At 40.8% G+C, this 20,030-nt stretch overlaps 1 protein-coding gene across 1 annotated transcript; it reads left to right on the top strand.

The window, feature by feature from the left end:
• Positions 1–75: 75 nt before the first annotated feature.
• Positions 76–19,791, top strand: fgf7 (fibroblast growth factor 7). The gene is made up of 3 exons (XM_033989220.2): positions 76–439; positions 14,614–14,720; positions 19,569–19,791. The coding sequence occupies exons 1-3, from the start codon at positions 148–150 to the stop codon at positions 19,782–19,784; spliced, it is 615 nt and encodes a 204-aa protein (XP_033845111.1). The 5' UTR covers positions 76–147; the 3' UTR covers positions 19,785–19,791.
• The last annotated feature ends 239 nt before the right edge of the window (positions 19,792–20,030 follow it).

Consider the following 20,030-nt stretch of genomic DNA (forward strand, 5'->3'; position numbering starts at 1 on the left):
AAGAAGAAGACGTCCACTGACAAACAGCAGCTCCAGCATCGCTCACTCAAACGTTCTTCACTTCCCGGGGGGGGGTCAAGGGTCAAACTGCTGCAGAGGACATAGGCTGATTTCCATTATGTTTCTCGATGACCTCCACTGCAGTGTATGATAATGCGCAAATGGATGCACACATGTCAGCTCCAGCGCGTGTTTTCCGGCCTGTACCTCCATGTTCTGTTCCTTTTGGGCAGCGTGCGTCTGGGCTCTGGCGACTGTAGCCCCGAGCAACTGGCGGCCATCATGAACTGCTCCAAACACGAACGGCACACTCGTAACTACGACTACATGGAGGGCGGAGACGTGCGCATCCGACAGCTCTTCAGCCGGACGCAGTGGTTCCTCAGCATCGATGACGGCGGGAACATCACGGGGACGCAGGACCCCACCAACTGCTACAGTAAGACACGCCGCTGGGTTTATTAAAGGGCCGATATTACACAAAATGGACGCTTGCTAGCTTTAAGTCATGTTTTAATGCTGCTACCTTCTACCTACCTACCTAGATTGGGTCGTTGGGATAATATTTGACCATTTGGATCCATTTACTTCATTTTTTTGTGCTGAAATTTAACCGCACAGATGTTAACGTCATTATTTTTTTCCTAAAGGTAGACCAGGTATGGCATTATGGGTGTATGGATATGGGTTTTTTCATGGCCGATGTTTAGAATCCAAAGCAATGGACGAGAAGATCTGCCGATATTTTTAGATCGATCCAATTTTGATTATTTTCCCCAAATTATGTAATTTAAAGGTCCTACATTAACCAAAATAGACTCTCGTGAGCTTTAAGTTGTTATTGCATCAAAAACAGACCTGTAGTTGTGTTTTTTCATTCACACGTTTGAGTAACACTTTATTATTAGTCTGTGACATCTCCAAAGCTCAAAATGCTCTGTTCCACCTTGTGATGTCATCAAGTGGTAGTTTTTCTGAAGTCAGCAGTTACCTTTTGCCTTTAGTTCAGTAGAAAATTGGCAGTTCCAGTGGCTGAAATGATCCAAATGATTCTAGAAATGAAGGTTTGTGGAGTTTAAAAACACAGTAGAGCACTTCCTGTACCAGCTGATGACATCACAAGGTGGAACAGAGCATTTTCTGAGTGGTTGTGTGTTAAACATGTGTGAATGAAACAAAACACAACTCCAGGTCTATTTGTGATGAGGAAACAACATTAGAACAGATCAGAAAATAGTGTAACATGGGCCCTTTAAGTGATAAGGAACTGTGTGGAATCTGCTGTTTTAAAACTGAACCTGTGTTGCCAGATCCTTAACCTGCAGATAGAGACACATCCAGGTGTGTCTCAGTCTCACTTTATTTACAGGCCTCATGTTCAGAACCTCCAGACGTCCCTCCCTGAGCTGCACAGGCTGCACTAGCACTGGGCCATGATTGTTCTTCTGGGGTTTAGAGAGTGGCCATTCAGATCAGAGGCGTTTTAGATTTAAAATAACTGGATTTCAGCTTTGGAACTGGCAACACAAATGAGAGAGTCATGTGACACTCATTCTGCTCTCTGATTGGACAATGTTGAGAAGGTTTGTGGTTCTAGTTCTAGTTCAACTTTGTGCAAAATATTGTTGTTGGGCTCTTGGTCCAGACATGTTTTAGTTTAAGTGTGACAAGGGTCTGGCAGTCACACCTCCGTCAGTCTGCCCCAGGACGGCTATGGCAACAGAAGGAACAGAATGTAAACAGAATAAATGAACTGTGAATGAGAAGAAGAAGAAGAAGAAGTGACACGTCAGAGTTTGTGATGTGAAACTCACTCGTCCCCAAACGACGCTATAAATAAAATCACTTCTTCATTTTCAACTAATCACCTCCATTAATCAGAAGAAAGATACTCTGAAAGAGCTCTGCCAGCAAAAAGAGAGAGTGGAGAGGAAGTGCGTGAGAGAGAGAGAGAGGGGGGGGGTGGAGGGAGAGAGGGAGAAAGAGAGAAGGGGGGAGAGAGAGGAAGAGCGAGAGTGAGACAGGGGGAGGGAGAGAGATTGGAGGGAGAAAGAGAGGAAAAGAGAGAGAGCAAGAGGGAGACGGGGAGAAAGAGAGGGGGAGAGAGGAAGAGAGGGAGGGAGAGTGAAGGGAGAGGGAGAGAGAGAAAGGGAGAGATGGGGGGTGGAGGGAGAAAGAGAGGAAAAGAGAGAGAGAGGGAGACGGGTAGGAAGAGAGGGAGTGAGAGTGAAGGAAGAGGGAGGGAAGAGAGAGAGAAAGGGAGAGACAGGGAGGGGGGGTGGAGAGAGAAAGAGAGGAAAAGATAGGGAGATAGGAGGTGGAGAGAAAGAGTAAGAGACAGAGATGGGGGAGGAAGAGAGAGAGGGAGGGAGGGAGGGAAGGAGGGAGAGGGGAGAAAGAGAGGAAAAGAGAGACAGAGAGAGGGCAGGAGAGGAAGAGAGAGAGAGAGGATGAGAGGAAGAGATGGAGAGGGAGAGAGGGGGAGGAGCGAGGGAGAATGAGGAAGGGGGAGGAGGAGAAAGAAGAAATGGGTGGGAGAGGGGGAGAGGCGAAGAGGGTGGAGAGAGAAGTGACAGATGGAGTGGAGCTAGAGAAGAGAGAGGGTGAGAGCGGAGAGGGAAGAGAGAAAGAGGTATAAACAGAGAGAAAGAAAGAGTGGGAGACAAAGAGAAGGAGGGGAAATGAGCGTGAGAGAGCGGGAAAGGGAATAACGGAGGTGTGACTGGACAAAGTGGTGTGTTGGAGGGCGGCCGAGGGGGAACACACAGCAGGTGGAGACTGTGGCCTTTTCAACTCAAATACCGTCCAAAAGTGACCTGCAAAAGACTCTGGTCAGGGGTCAAAGGTCAGACTCCAGGAAGAGGGGCTGAGTCACACTAACTGTTTTTCATTTGTCTTTATTTGCTCAGGGAGAACCCAACGAGACCAGACTCTCTTTTTCATGAGCACCCTGTTCAAATACACAACAATACAAACAAAAACAAAACAAATATCTGCACAGGTCGATTTAAAACGGTAAAATGACACTGATTTGTCCAGTTTGGGGATTTTCTGGTCTGTTTTTAGATGTAGGTCTTGAATTAACAGTTCCTGTGTCAAAGTTCAACAAAATAGAGAGACATTGAGTCAGTCTGTCTGTCTATGGTCCTAAAAAACCAAAACCAAAGAGGTGTGAAGGTGTTGCTAAGAGACGTTCAGCTGTGTCAGTAGTTTAGCATTAGCTTTAAACTTTACAGCTATAATTGCTAGCATAAACGGCTATCATACCTAACCTCACTTTTGGTAAACAAAGATAACAGACATCTCGTTTACGCTGAGTATTAGATTTTTAGACAAGCTACAAACTCCGCTGGCTAATTTTCTCTGCGCAGCACAAATAAACACACTGAAGCACCGGAAATTTTTTACTTTCACTTTAGCATAACAAACCAAAACAGTGGGGAACTAGCTTAGTAGTTTGTGGTCTTATCTGAAGGTGATGGATTATAGTTATGTTCTGCTGGAGTATCAGAAGTTGATGTTTTGGCGTTGTGGCCATAGACTGTTTATATAAATGGATGAACAGGAAGTGATCATGGGCACGCTTCTCGATTCTGGCTTCAATTCACTTTCTATTGAAAAACTGTGTCCTCAATTTGTACCTGCTGCTGTCAGACTCATCATTTTGGTCTTAAATGTTCGTAGTAACCCACTCTCCATGATCCTGAAGTTTTTATTTCACTATTGTGGCTGTAAATCAAGATATGAACATTAATGACAGACAAGTGCTGCAACTAGCGTTAGCAACAGGTTTGATTGACAGCATTGCTAAACGCCCGCTCCCTGCTAAACCAGTAGTGCGGACGGGAAGGGGCGTTACCTTCAACAGCCTCGCTCCAGAATGGCTCTTTGGTTGCTATGATACTCGTGGTCAGATTTCCAAATGTGCAACTCCAAATTAGCCGCTATAACTGCTAGCGTTGATGAGCTTCATGTGACTGGAGCTGAACGCTGTGGGTGATCATGAGCTTCGTTCCTGGTTTGGGTCGGTGAAATCCATCTCAGACAACCATCTTTTTCTCTGCAAATAAAACACAAGACAATATTTTATATGTAGCACAGAATTTTAGAAATATCTTAGTTCTCTATAGCGTTATAAGAGCTGTTTTTCTTAATACGGCAAACCAAAATCCACCACACAGCTACATACATTTTGGATTTCAATTATTTGTAGGAATATTACACATTACATTCTCTTAATCTTCTGAAAACTGATCCTAACCTTAATCACAAATGTTCTAACCTTAGCAATAATCAACCCATATCTGAACTTTAAACCACGTTGTTGATGTTGAAGAATCTGCCTCATGGGGAGTTTAACCCAGAACCTTCTTGCTGTGATGAGGTAAAAGGGTTTGGGAGTCAACGATGCAAAGTACTGGTCTGCCTAAAGTCCATAGTTGCCAGGTTAAGCTCCTGCCACCTCACCTGGGATCCAGAACACACACTTCTTCTTCAGTACTTTATGATGTGAGTCTGGACACCGGCGAATCTTCCCAAGTTCAAATGGGCATGATTGACAGGTGGATTAGCCAATGAGGGACATGCATAGTCTGTCCATATCAAAACAAAAATGGCTGCTTACGAGAAAAAAAGACCATCCATCAATTTTCTTCCTCTTATCCAGAGCCAGGTCGTGGGGGCAGCAGTCTAAGCAGGAACTCTAAGACTTCCCTCACCCCAGACACAGCCTCCAGCTCCTCTGGTGGGACCCCAAGGCATTCCCAGGCCAGCAGAGAGACACAGTCCCCTTCAGTGTGTCCCCGGGGCCTCCTCCCAGTGGGACATGTCTCATCTCTAGGGAGGCGTCCAGTAGACCTCCACCTGTAGAGGAAACCCATTTCAGCCGCTTGTATCTGTGATCTTGTCCTTTCGGTCATTACTCAGAGCTCATGACCATAGCTGAGGGTAGTAGAGGGTAAATCGAGAGCTTTTCCTTTCAACTCTGGAGATATTATTATTATTATTTCAATCTAAAACAAGTTTGGAGCTATTTTGAGTTTATTTTTTTGGTTTGTTTACTACGTTCCACATGTGTCGTTCATAGTTTTGATGCTTCAGTGAGACTCTACAGTATAAAAACTGCTCCTGAACCTACAATATTCCCCATTTTGTCCTCTCCTCTAGCTGTAAACATGATCTCGTTTTAATCGTATTCACACAGTAGCAATGTGTACAATGTGAAAACAACATTCCCCATGAGTTAGCATTTAGCAGTAGCAGGATAAACATAGCACAAACACATGTAACCCCGGCTTATCAGATCGGAGCTATTTTCTGCGCAGAGTAAACAGAGCATATTTGCAACTCGCTCTTTTATTTAGATGCCGTAGCGAGGATGTTTTCAGACGCTAATCGTGTCCGACGATCAGAGCGTGCGGCCGGGGCAGGAATGCTGGCACGAACAGGGAAAATGCCTCAAATTTGATGGAAAAGAGAGTTGTGCAACGATTGGCAGAGACAGAGACAGTTAAATAGATACACCCATATGTGGCTGACGATAGCACGCGAGACGCTCTCCGGGATCGGACCAGGGCCTTTGAAGACAATGCTGTGGGTTAGATATATATGCCATAAATCTCCATGGTTTAGGCTGCAGGAATGAACGGAGAAGGAAAACCAAGGGAATATTTGGGATTTTCCGAATGCCGTCTTTCCAGCGTGTTGATTTACATATTGTTTTGTGTGTTTTGTTTCATTCACACATGTCTGTCTACATCTCCAAAGCTCAAAACGCTCTGTTCCACCTTGTGATGTCATCAAGTGGTAGTTTTCAGTTAGTTAGCAGCTACGTTTTAGCTTTAGTTCAGTCAAGTTTTGGCAATTCCAAGGCTGAAATGATCCAAATGACTCTAGAAATGAAGGTGTGTGGAGTTTAAAAACACAGTGGAGCACTTCCTGTATCACCACATGATGACATCACAAGGTGGAACAGAGTGTTTTCAGTTTGAGAGAAGAACTCAGCCTAAATATGCAGGTTTGTTTGTGTGTTAAAACAGATTAGAGAATAGTGTAATATGAAACCTTTAAGGATGGATGATGTAACTTTGTGGTCCGTCACCGTCTTGTCGTCATGGAGATGTTTCTGGTTTACCTAGAATGTTCCACAGTATGGCATTAAACGGCCCCGCTTACAGTGAGGATGCATGTTTGAGCAACGCCAACGCCTGTAATTTAGTAAATGCAACATTGATACGTTTAATGACACACTGTGGGACAATCTTGGCAAGGCAATATCATCTCCATGGTGACAAGCAGGTGGTGGACGTTCTTCCAAGAAGTTACTTAGTGCAGCTTTAAATGTTTAAGAGTGCACCTTGTCCACTCTGGCATTTATTTTAATAGTTTTATTTGATTTACTTCTGTTCCAGTTCTCAGTGTGAAGCTTTAAACTAAACACATGTGAGTTTTCAAATGAGATCTAGATTTGATCCAAGTTTTAGTCTTGATTCGTATCTGAGTTTTGATCTTTTTGACAAGTCTCCTGCAGTTAAACCCAGAGGAGGAAGGGAACGAAGTACAAGTAGTAAAGTACTGTACTGAAGTAGAATTTTGAGGTATCTCTACTTTACTTAAGTACATTTTACAGTGGTACTTTTGACTTTTCCTTCACTACATTTGAGAGCAGTATCTGTACTTTCTACTACTACATTTTACTTCTACATTTTTGAACAGGACTGAAAAGTAAAAAGTACTTTTCATATGGTTTGAGGGGTTATTTTTACCATGTTCTTGGAAACAACCAGAATAAAGTTCTCGAGTTCAAGCTTCAACTTTGAGCAAAAAATAAATACATAAAATTCAAAAGAAAAAAATGATTTGTTACTGTTGAACAAAATATGTCTAATGTTTAATCAATATCTCTACATTTACGCTTTAATAAATGAACAACACTTGTGTGAAATACTTTTACTTTTTACTCTAAAAGTACATATTTAAACAAGTACTTAATACTTTTACTCAAGTAGAATTTTTCATGTGATACATTACTTTTACTTGAGTAACGTTTTGCCTCTGTATCTGTGCTTTTTATGTATTTATTTTTTTGTATTTTTTACTTATTTTTATCTATATATTTTACAATTTAAGTATTTTTGAGTACTTCATCCACCCCAGGTTAAACGGCAAAGATATTCAGGTTGTTTATTATAGATAAACCGAACATAAATCCTTCCATAATTCCTGTCGGACCAAACACAAACTGTTAAAAGCAGAATGAGCCAATGGGACGGGCCAATGAGATGAGCCAATGGGACGAGCCAATGGGACGAGCCAATGGGACGAGCCAATGGGACGAGCTCTGTCATCAGTGTCATTTGAAAATCATTCGTCTTCACTGTTACATAATCTCATGTTAGATCATAAGTGCGTAAGATCTTTTTAGCAACCACCAAACAGAAAAACAACAGGGATTCATCACATGGAAACTTACACTGAAGTCTATGGGAAGTAATAGTGTGAATTCAAAATGTCTTTCAAATTCACAGCCAGGACATGGAAGGAGAATGTGTAATACCAAAAATATCTTACTGTCTGGAAAAAAAATGAAAAGAAAAAAAAGATTCAAATTGTTTTTTTTTTTTTTGTAAAATCGATGTGTAAATTTGAATTAGCTTCTTGACAATAGAACTTAATAATTACAATGTGTTCTTTTGCAAAAAAAAAACCCAAAAAAACTAAAATAGAAGTGTGTTGTGCTGTTACATGGAGTTTTAAAGACATTTTGCCTGTACTTTATTAATATTTACACAGTAATAGTACTCTTAAGCTAAACTACTCCTAAATCGAGCAAATTATCTCTAGTCTTCTGTGCAATAAAAGCATTTATCTGAACTACTTCAACACATTTCACTAATAATAATAACACAGTTTTTACGTGTATCTAAAGTAGAAATACGATGCTCTGATCTGTGGAACACTTTAGCGTCTCCTTAGCTTGTGGTGTGCGGTCTCTTCGCTGCCATATGCCACTGCGGTCTGTGCTTAAATATCATCCAATTCTCCTCATGTCTGTGGTCTGAACTTTTTGTCTCACCTTTAAAAATCATTTAAGACTGAAAAATCCTTTTCCTTTTCACCTGAGCTGCCAAGTCTAAAAACAGAATTTTGACAAGACAAAGTGAATTTAGACCTAAATTATACCAAAAAGCTTCTCCTTTACTTTCCGTTGATGCGTCAGAGGCTCCAATTTACCCCAAACACAGTTCTGCCAAACCAAAGACTCTTTGTGTTAGTGGTTAAATGATGATTTTTGACAATATATTTAACAATTTTTTCACAATCAGGTTAAGGATTAAGATCAAGGTTACGTTTAGGAGCAGGTTTGCAAACAAGGCCTGAAAACTGAAATATACATAAAAGAATCAGTTAACTGTATTTAACGGATCGCAAAAATACGGCAAATGTCTCTGAACCTTAACATTCAATGTAATCACTTCTGCTGAAATGAACTCTCCACGGAAACACAGCACAGAGCAGTTAGTTTGCTTTGATTGACATGAAACACTAAGCCCCGCCCCCAGACAAAATACTGAGAAAGTCCCTTTAAGTGTCCAAAAAAGCACTATATAAGTCTGATTTATTATTATTATTATTATTTATTTATTTATTTCTACTGAGATTATTATTATTATTATTATTATTATTATTATTATTATTATTATTTATTTATTTATTTTATTACATATTTTACAGAGATTATTGTTGTTGTTGTTGTTATTGTTATTATTATTATTAATTTAGGGAGTCCCAGTCAAGATCCTTGGGAGTTGAACCACTGTTTTTCACAAAAGGCGATTTAAGTGTTGTAAGTTTTGTTTTTTAAAGCGCTGAACTCCTCAGTCTGCTGACAGATATGTTTAAACTAAAGGCAGTACATAAACTTAATCGTTTTGGGATATTGTTGGATATTGATATTTCTTTTGAGACTTGCACGTTATGTGGAATTAAATCAAAATCATCATTAGTAACATAATTTTCTCTGCAGGCAACAAAATACCCTGTCCGTCTGTGTAAACTGTAGTTCAGATCTCTACAAACATGTTCTGAAATGCGTGAGATGTTTGAATTAGTTTAGCAGTTCACATTTCAGTCTCCAGTCAGTTTCAAGTACAATGCTTGTCATAATTATATTTGTTTTTCCAGAATGGTTCCGCTCTTGGCCCAGGGCACATTGTCTGGAGCGCAGTTGCCGCGTTCATAGATAACCGTGGATATTATTGGATATTTTCACTGGCGTTTGAGTCCAGAGTCACTTCACCTTTTTGGCTTTTGGGTCGAGTGCACCAGTCAGTTCTGTATATGAATCAAATGAAGCATTTTTAGTTTCCACAGGGCTGCTGTACCTTTATAAGACTGAAGTACAGGTCTGTATCTCAATGTAATGTGACGTTGAGGTTAGAATTTACTTATGTGCTTCAGCAGAAGGTCTGAGGGCTCGTATAAACTGGTTGTATTTGGTCCCCAGGCCACAGTTTGGACACCCCTGGTCTAGTGTAGATGTGTTGAGGGTTTGGAAATTGACAAATGAACCCTATTACAGAATTTTCCGGCCAAACTATGAAAAAAGTGTGACTATCCTCTATATCTGGAAAATACGGTAAGTACTATGTGGTTGTCATGATCATATTTGGCTGCTCTTGTGGCTGACTGGCTGGCACACTGAGCAGTTTTTAAACTTTTAAAATCCTTTCTGCATTTTTTTTTTTTTTTTTTAAGAAGTGCAGTTTGTTGGGTTCAACGTTTAGACGGACGTTGAGGGCTGTTGGATTGTGTGATTTGAGCTGTTTGTTTTTCCTGTGTCCATGGCGACCCTGCATAAAGTTAGCTATCCAGCTAGCTTTGAAATGGTACAGAATTTTACACAAATGCAACAGACTTCCTAAAGCAAATATGGCAGAGGCTGTTGCAGAGGAAACACTTGAGGGAATGTCCCAACTCATCAGCGACTGAAATGATAGAGTAGAGAGAGACATTCACCTGGCTCCCCCCTGGAAGCTGCTGTGACACTTTTGTCCTGAGGGCTGTCACTCTCCTTAAATTGCCCTGACATTTGATCAGCTGGCCCTGCCTTTGAGCTGCACTGAGACTTTTGTTAGACCTTTTCTATTATTACTCTATTGTACGGCTCTGTGTGTTTGAGCTGCCGCTGGGACAGATACAATGATCCTGATGTAGAGCAGGCACATATACATTTACTCTGTGTGGGTCTGAAGTATAAAGGTGAATGTCTGGATACACAAAAGTGCAGAGTAACATTCACTCAGTCTCATATTTTCAGACACTTTACAGAGCTCTTACTTGAGTAAACGTTCTGGTTACTATTCTCACGGAAATATTAATGAGCTGAACATTTTTATTTCCTCAGATATGATTTAATCCTTACTACTTCTACTTGAGTAATATCGTTTTGAAATAATTTACTGTTATTTTTACAGCTCTTGAAATACAGAACATGCACTTCTTCAATACTTGTGAGCCTCGTCACTGCTGAATCTCCTTGTTTTCAAATGGGCATGATTGACAGGTGGATTAGCCAATTAGGGACAAGCAAAGTCCATCCACATAAAACACAGAGGAAAAAAGAAAAATATTATGTTTTTTCCTATTTATTTAATGTGGACATAAAACAAAAAACAAATCTGATTACACAATCCCATTTGGTCCGACTCGAGGCGTAACAGAGCGTGAGGACCAGACTGATATTAATCTGAACAAAAAGTACAAAGAGATCGGAGTCTGGATTTGCCAGGCTACACAACCCACCCTTGAGTCGAGATTTTTACCAACTACAACAACAGCTCCTGATGCAGAGACCAAACCAGAGCGTCCTCAGAGACTGAACCAGAGCGTCCTCAGAGACTGAACCAGAGCGTCCTCAGAGACTGAACCAGAGCGTCCTCAGAGACTGAACCAGAGCGTCCTCAGAGGCCGAACCAGAGGGTCCTCAGAGGCCGAACCAGAGGGTCCTCAGAGGCCGAACCAGAAGGTCATCAGACACTGAACCAGAGCATCCTCAGAGGCCGAACCAGAGCGTCCTCACAGGGCGAACCAGAGCATCCTCAGAGGCCGAACCAGAGTGTCCTCACAGGGTGAACCAGAGCGTCCTCAGAGGCCGAACCAGAGCGTCCTCAGAGGCCGAACCAGACCGAACCAGAGCGTCCTCAGAGGCCGAACCAGACCGAACCAGAGCGTCCTCAGAGGCCGAACCAGACCGAACCAGAGCGTCCTCAGAGGCCGAACCAGACCGAACCAGAGCGTCCTCAGAGACCGAACCAGAGTCTCCTCAGAGGCCGAACGGAGCGTCCTCAGAGATCGAACCAGAGCGTCATCAGAGACTGAACCAGACTCTCCTCAGAGGCTGAACAGAGCGTCCTCAGAGACTGAACAGAGCGTCCTCAGAGACCAAACCAGACCGAAACAGAGCATCCTAAGAGACCGAACCAGACCGAACCAGAGCATCCTCAGAGCGTCCTCGAAAGTTCCCAAATGTGTAAACATTCTAAAAGCAGCAGTGTTTCCAGGTATCAGAGAGCCGCAGGAAAGAGCCTTAAACAGCACATTTATCAGCACACGTAAATAGCATTCCTCCATCAGACGACAGCATCTGTTTGTCATCTGCCTTTGCTCACAGCTCCTCACAGCTCCTCACAGCTCCTCACAGCTCTGCTCAGTGTCAGAGTCCAGGGCTAATGGAGCGTTTCCTCTGCTGTCCTCCTAAGAGCTGGCAGACCACGGCACTATTAGGACACAAACGCCACAGGAACTGCAACCACAGACCCTCAGAAGTCTGTAAACAAAACATTCAAGTGATGTGGAACAGAACAGTTTTAATAGGGAATTTGGATTTACAAACGAAATATGAAGAATCAAGGTGTGTCTGGTAAATGATAAGCTAATGATTAACTTTATCTTAGCAACAAGATCTGATGTCAGTTAAAGAGGAGGTATTATGTAAAATTATGCACTTTAAATTTCACTAAATTTTACTTTCACGTTAGTCACACGATGGTTCGACATTTTGCTGCGTTTTACCAAATACACAATAAAAAAAGTCACTACAAACCATAAAAGAACAGTCAAGTGTCTTGCCCAAGGACACTGTTGGAACTGGTAGAGGCAAGCTGAGATAGAACCGTTGTATTACACTCTGTTCCACCTTCTGATGTCATCATGTGATAATACAGGAAGTGCTCCACTGTTTAAAAACTCCAGTGCTCCACTGTTTTTAAACTCCACACACCTTCATTTCTAGAATCATTTGGATAATTTCAGACCTGGAATTGTCACTTATCTCTTCTGAACTAAAGGTAAAAGGAGCTGTTAACTTGAAAACTACCACTTCATGACATCACAAGGTGGAACAGAGCATTTTGAGCTTTGGAGATGTTACAGACTAATAATAAAGTGGGACTCAAACATGTGTGAATGAAACAAAACACAATTCCAGGTCGGTTTTTGAGGAGGAAACAGAATTAAAACATGTCTTAACGCTCACCGAGAGTCAGTTTCGTGTAATATTGGACCTTTAAATGCCAGGGAGAAGAGATGGGTTTTTAGTCTCATTTTGAACTTAAAATTAAAGACGAAGACGACCTGACGGAGCTCAAATATTAACCAGTTTAAGCCGTACGTCGTAGATGAGGTCATATTTACTTATTACGTGTATTTTTCATGAAGCATCACAAACCATAGTCCCATATTCTTCTGTTTTCACGACTATACGACTACTTCAGTGTTTGATTTCTTGCGATTATTCCGATAAACCGTCTCGTTGAGGTTCATGTGCCATACGTTTGTAAGAAGCTGCACGAGACCCAACAGTTCATCTTGTTGTAGGACTTTTATTTACCTCGCCTCAGCCCTCGGCCTCAGATCCCCAGACTCTGCGTCGGTCTAAACATGGCGTGCAAAGTCTGAGGAGGCTGTTCCTTTTGTCTCCGGGGAGTGCTCTGATCTGCCTCACAGATGTGGTACCGCTGCGTTTGTCCAGGCCACACAGACCAAGACCCAGGACTTAACCGGAAATAGACCCGGACTTAAGACTAAACCGGGATCTAGGAACAAGACGGACAGATATGTGCAGTGATACTCTGCAGATGATATCGGTTTACAGCCCAGCTCGTATACGGTCAGGGACGTAACACAAAAAACAGACTGTGAAAATGCTAAAGTAAGAAGTATTTTAATGAACAGGACTGTAGAAAGTCTAAATATTTAAACAAAATGTAATGTGCAGGGTTTAAATAAAAGAGTAACAAAGGTAAAGATGAACTAAGAAACTCTTTTACAAACAAACACAGAGTCAGCACTGATAGTCGACTGTCTCAAACAAAGTGCCCTGAGTCGGAAATGAAGCTAAATGGAGGCACTGCTCTGTCTGATGCTCTGTTAGACTTTAATCTGTTTTTTTTTTTCACATAATCTGATCATAAAGAACTGACTGAGCTGGAACAACAACAGGTGAGCTGATTTGTGCTGTTAAACAAGTGCAAACAAATAACATTAGTCATAAGCTAGCTAGCATTAGCCAACCGTTTCTCACGTTTCTGTGTAAAATCAAACTCTTAAACAGACCCATGAGCTCGGATTGATCACAGGCTCCTGAAAATGTGCTCTTTAAATCCATTTTGTATTTTTATCTTGAGTTTTCAGACGATCTTAAAACTTTTTGCCTGTGTTGCTACTTAAGTAAAAGTATGAAAAAAGTATTGAAGTACTTGTTTAAAAATGTACTTAAAGAGTGAAACGTAAACGTATTTGACACAAAATTTGTTATTTTGTTAGTGTTAAATGTAGTGATATTGATTTAAAATGAGATATTTTGGTCACAGTAACGACACAAATCAATGCCTTAATTTAAAATTTTTTATTTTTTTTATTTTGTGTATTTATTTCTGTTTTGCTCAAAACCGAAGTTTGAACTCGAAAACTTTAGTCAGGATGTTTCCATGAACATGGTCAAAATAACCCCTCAAATCATACAAAAAGTATTTTTTACTTTTCAGTCCTGTTCAAAAATGTAGTGGAGTAGAAAGTACAGATACTGCTCTCAAATGTACTGAAGTAAAAGTAAAAAGTATCCACTGTAAAATGTACTTAAGTAAAGTACAGATACCTAAAAATGTCCACTTAAATACAGTACTTTACTACTTGTACTTCCACCACCACTGAAGAATGAAATATGAACTTATAAACTCACACTATAAGCTCATCTGTTTGAGAACACCTTTGTAGACGTCTTAACAACAGCGTTAGCAGATTGTACGCTAACACGGGGCACTTCCTTGTTTGCAGAAGAAATTACGTTACCTAAATAACTGCAGTCTTCATTCAAATCGTAATTTCAGTTTTGATTGTGTGATCATCTTGCAACTCTAGGCCAAAACTAAGACCAAGATCCAGATGTAAAGTCGCTCAGATCAAGACCAGAGCCAGACCAGGACCAGACCAAGACCAGACCAGGACCAAAGTAGTGGAGGGTCTGCTGAAAGATCCTCTCCAGCCGCTCACTAAAGGAGATAAATGACCCAAAGAGTCTCATCAGAGCCCTGTCCCATCTGTGTGTGTCTGCAGGTATACTGGAGATCAGGACGGTCTCGGAGGGAGGGATTCTGGCCATCAAAGGAGTCAAGAGTCAATATTATATCTGCATGAACAAGGCTGGACAGCTGCAAGCCAAGGTAACGCACTCGAAAAGCAGTCGAAAAGCACTCAAAACACACTCGAAATGCACGCAAAACTTGCTCGAAATGCACTCATAATGCACTCAAAACTCATGCGAAATGCACTCAAAACGGACTCAAAAGAGACTCTAAACTCACTCGAAACGGACTCTAAACTCACTCAAAATGCACTCAAAAGAGACTCTAAACTCACTCGAAACTCACTTGAAACGGACTCTAAACTCACTCAAAATGCGCTCTAAATTGACTCTAAATGCACATTAAACACACTCAAAATGCACTCTAAACTCACTTGAAACGGACTCTAAATTCATTCAAAACGCGCTCTAAACTGACTCTAAATGCACATTAAAAGCACTCAAAATGGACTCTAAACTCACTTGAAACTCACTTGAAACAGACTCTAAACTCACTCGAAACTCACTTGAAACGGACTCTAAACTCACTCGAAACTCACTTGAAACAGACTCTAAACTCACTCGAAACTCACTCAAAACGGACTCTAAACTCACTCGAAACGGACTCTAAACTCACTCAAAATGCACTCAAAAGAGGCTCTAAGCTCACTTGAAACGGACTCTAAACTCACTTGAAACGGACTCTAAACTCACTCAAAATGCGCTCTAAATTGACTCTAAATGCACATTAAACACACTCAAAACACACTCTAAACTCACTCGAAACAGACTCTAAACTCACTCGAAACGGACTCTAAACTCACTTGAAACGGACTCTAAACTCACTTGAAACGGACTCTAAACTCACTTGAAACGGACTCTAAACTCACTTGAAACTCAGTCAAAAAGATGCTGTTTTGCATTAAATCAAAGCATTTATGCGTTTTGTTCATGTTAGCATGGATTAGGAGTCTGGAGTATAGTTAATTTGATCATTCTGTAGACATTCTGTAGACATAACTTTGATTGACAGGGGGTTTTAATACGATTTGTTGCTGGGTTGTCAACGAGGGCTAAAAAAAGCCACACAAATTGGCAACAGATAAATGTGCCACGGTCTAAGTAAACACACACTCAAATAACTCTATATTACTTAAGGCTATATCAAATTATTTCAAACCTTTTTTCCAAACTTTCCCACACTCTCATTCCCACTTTCACATTTGTGCGTTTATCTGACACATAAAACTAAACAAAAGGCCCAAACCTGCCCGTGTTTATCCACTGGGAATTTTAAAGTTTGACTTTTGATCCCACAAGGCTTCTGTACTTTGTCATTGGAGCTGAAAACCCAGAGCAGATGGTGTTTGTCAAACTAATTCACGGTGGCATCAACACTTAACCCTTCCTGACCAAAAACAATATAAAAATAAACAGATTTGAAAATGAAAAGACTTTTTTGTTTTCATAAATTTTTAAAGTTTGAAATCAGCCGTCATTAAAGGTCCCGTATTTCACTGTTTCTGATCTATTGTTCTGTTTCATTCTCACATGTTTAACACACAAACAAACCTGCATATTTAGGCTGGATTCTTCTCTCAAACTGAAAACACTCTGTTCCACCTTGTGATGTCATTGTGTGGTAATACAGGAAGTGCTCCACTGTGTTTTTAAACTCCGCACACCTTCATTTTTAGAATCATTTGGATCATTTCAGACCTGGAGTTGCCAATTTCTACTGAACTAAAGGTAAAAAAGGAGCTGTTAACTTGAAAACTATCACTTCATGGCATCACAAGGTGGAACATAACATTATGAGCTTTGGAGATGTTACAGACTCATAATAAAGTGTTAGTCAAACGTGTGTGAATGAAACAAAACACAACTCCAGGTCTGTTTTTGAGGAGGAAACAACATTAGAACATGACTTAAAGTTCACAAGAGTCTATTTTGTGTCATATAGGACCTTTACATAAAATTAAATAACACAAAAAAACAATATTTGATAAAGGTTAAAGACATTCTCCAGTTCATTTCCAGGCCTGGACATGTATTGATGTGTAGCCCTCTAGTGGCAGCAGTGTTTCACTACATGTGAGTCTCTCCACAGTGAAGTCAAGATTTAAGTGTCCAGTGTCCTGCAGAGTGAGAGACAAATGAGCTGAAGAAAGAAGACACAGACCTTATGTACAACAGGGAGAACAAAATCTAAACCAGGACTAAATCAGGTCTAAACCAGGTCTAAACCAGGACTAAATCAGATCTAAACCAAGTCTAAACCAGGTCTAAACCTGGTCTAAACCAAGTCTAAACCAGGTCTAAACCAGGTCTAAACCAGGCCTAAATCAGTTCTAAACCAGGACTAAATCAGATCTAAACCAGGTCTAAACCAGGACTAAATCAGGTCTAAACCAGGACTAAATCAGATCTAAACCAGGTCTAAACCAGGCCAAAATCAGATCTAAACCAGGTCTAAACCAGGTCTAAACCAGGACTAAATCAGATCTAAACCAGGTCTAAACCAGGACTAAATCAGATCTAAACCAGGTCTAAACCAGGTCTAAACCAGGTCTAAACCAGGTCTAAACCAGGACTAAATCAGATCTAAACCAGGTCTAAACCAGGTTTAAACCAGGACTAAATCAGATCTAAACCAGGACTAAATCAGATCTAAACCAGGTCTAAACCAGGTATAAATCAGGTCTAGATCAGGTCTAAACCAGAACTAAACCAGGTCTAAACCAGGACTAAATCAGGACTAAACCAGGACTAAACCAGGTCTAAACCGGGTCTTTTTTTTACCCGTGGTGATGTTCAGAGAGATGCAATGAGTTAGTCCATCAGACACGTCCTAAACCTGTAAATGTCTGGACTGAGGTTGTGTCATTTATTCTCTTTTTTGGGCGATCACTCTGCAAGTTTCACTTTTGTTAAGTTGAATCAGCTCTTTAGGTTTTTTTTAATGATGTTTTGTTTTTATAGCCACACTCGATGTTCTAATTTTGCACAACTCCGAAACAACAATTGATATATTATAAATTTTACTCGACCAGTCAAAGTCTGGACACACCTCATTCAGCGCTGCTTTTTCTTGATTTTTACGACTTTAGACATTGTATAAGGAAACAGAAGACATCAAATATATGATGTAACATATATGGAATTATGTAGTAAAGAAAAAACTGAAATAACCCTCGTTCTTCTCTCAATGAGCTTCATGATGACGTCCCTGAAATGGTTTCACTTCACAGACAGAAGTGTAAAACAAGGTCAAAGCAAAGGGCAGATATTTTTAACTTAAAAAAAAACATCTAAAACAAGTTTGCAGTTATTTTTAGAGATTTGAAGCCAATACTGGTATCACATATCAGTCTTCTCTTATTTTTTACAGGAACCAGGACTAAACCAGGACTAAACCAAGACTAAACCAATACTAAACAGGACTAAACATGGACTAAACATGGACTAAACCAGGACTAAACCAGGACTAAACATGGACTAAACCTGGACTAAACCAGGACTAAACATTGACTAAACCAGGACTAAACCAGGACTAAACCAGGACTAAACCAGGACTAAACCAGGACTAAAACGGAACTAAACATGGACTAAAACGGAACTAAACATGGACTAAACATGGACTAAACCAGGACTAAACCAGGACTAAACCAGGACGAAACATGGATTAAACAGGACTAAACATGGACTAAACCAGGACTAAACATGGACTAAACCAGGACTAAACATGGACTAAACCAGGACTAAACCAGGACTAAACATGGACTAAACCGGGACTAAACCAGGACTAAACAAGGACTAAACCAGGACTAAAACAGGACTAAACATGGACTTAACCAGGACTAAACCAGGACTGAACAAGAACTAAAAGAGGACTAAACCAGGACTAAACCAGGACTAAACTGGGACTAAACCGGGACTAAACCAGGACTAAACCAGGACTAAACGTGGACTAAACCAGGACTAAACCAGGACTAAACCAGGACTAAACTTGGACTAAACATGGACTAAACCAGGACTAAACCAGGACTAAACAAGGACTAAACCAGGACTAAACCAGGACAAAAGCAGGACTAAACCAGGACTAAAACGGGACTAAACATGGACTAAACATGGACTAAACCAGGACTAAACATGGACTATACCAGGACTAAACCAGGACGAAACATGGACTAAACATGGACTAAACCAGGATTAAACCAGGACTAAACATGGACTAAACCGGGACTAAACCTGGACTAAACCAGAACTAAACATGGACTAAACCGGGACTAAAATGGGACTAAACCAGGACAAAACATGGACTAAACATTGATTAAACAGGGAATAAACCAGGACTAAACCAGAACTAAACCAGGACTAAAACAGGACTAAACATGGACTTAACCAGGACTAAACCAGGACTGAACCAGAACTAAAAAAGGACTAAACATTGACTAAACCGGGACTAAACTGGGACTAAACCTGGACTAAACATGGACTAAACATTGATTAAACCGGGACTAAACCAGGACTAAACCAGGACTAAACCAGGACTAAACATGAACTAAACCAGGACTAAACCAGGACTGAACCAGAACTAAAAAAGGACTAAACCAGGACTAAACATGGACTAAACCAAGACTAAACATGGACTAAACCAGGACTAAACCTGGTGAATCAGTGTTTCAATTTTGTGCAGTTAAAACCTGGAACATTCTTTCTGAAGATGTGAGACAGACCTCGACTTTGACAATGTTTAAATCCAGGCTCAAACGGTTCTGTTTATCTGTGACTGAAAGTGTTTTGTTCTGCCTCTTCTCTTTTAATGTTGATTTTTATGATGATTATTTGTGTTTTGATTTGTTGTATTGTGATTTGAATGTCTTTCTTATTCCGTAAAACACTCTGAACCTCCCTTGACCTGATCGTGTCTTGTCCGGCTCCACAGAGACTCTACACTGATAACTGCAACTTCAAGGAGGTCTTCTTAGAAAACTACTTCAACGCCTACTCCTCCGTGAAGTGGACTAAAAACGGCAAGCAGATGTTCATCGCCCTGTCTCAGAAGGGCCGTCCCGTGAGAGGGAAGAAAACCAGGAGGGAGAACGTCGCTTCTCATTTCATCCCAATGCAGTGTCGCGAGGAGGCGGGGCGGATAGACTGAAGACTGTGGATTTAATAATAATAATAATATTAATAATAATTATAATTAATAATATCACCGCTACATTTGTACAGATATATTGTAATGTTAAAAAGGGACTTTGTATTACCTGAGCAGCCAGTCCCTTCTACTTCCTGTTTCAATCCAGAAGGGGGTGGAGTCGAACCACAGAGCATGACAAACCTCCGTCCGAACCATAGACTGTATATAAATGGACATAGCTAACACGCTAGTGGCCGCGTTCCA

Source organism: Periophthalmus magnuspinnatus, chromosome 3 (assembly GCF_009829125.3).
Source record: "Periophthalmus magnuspinnatus isolate fPerMag1 chromosome 3, fPerMag1.2.pri, whole genome shotgun sequence".
NCBI lineage: Eukaryota > Metazoa > Chordata > Actinopteri > Gobiiformes > Gobiidae > Periophthalmus > Periophthalmus magnuspinnatus.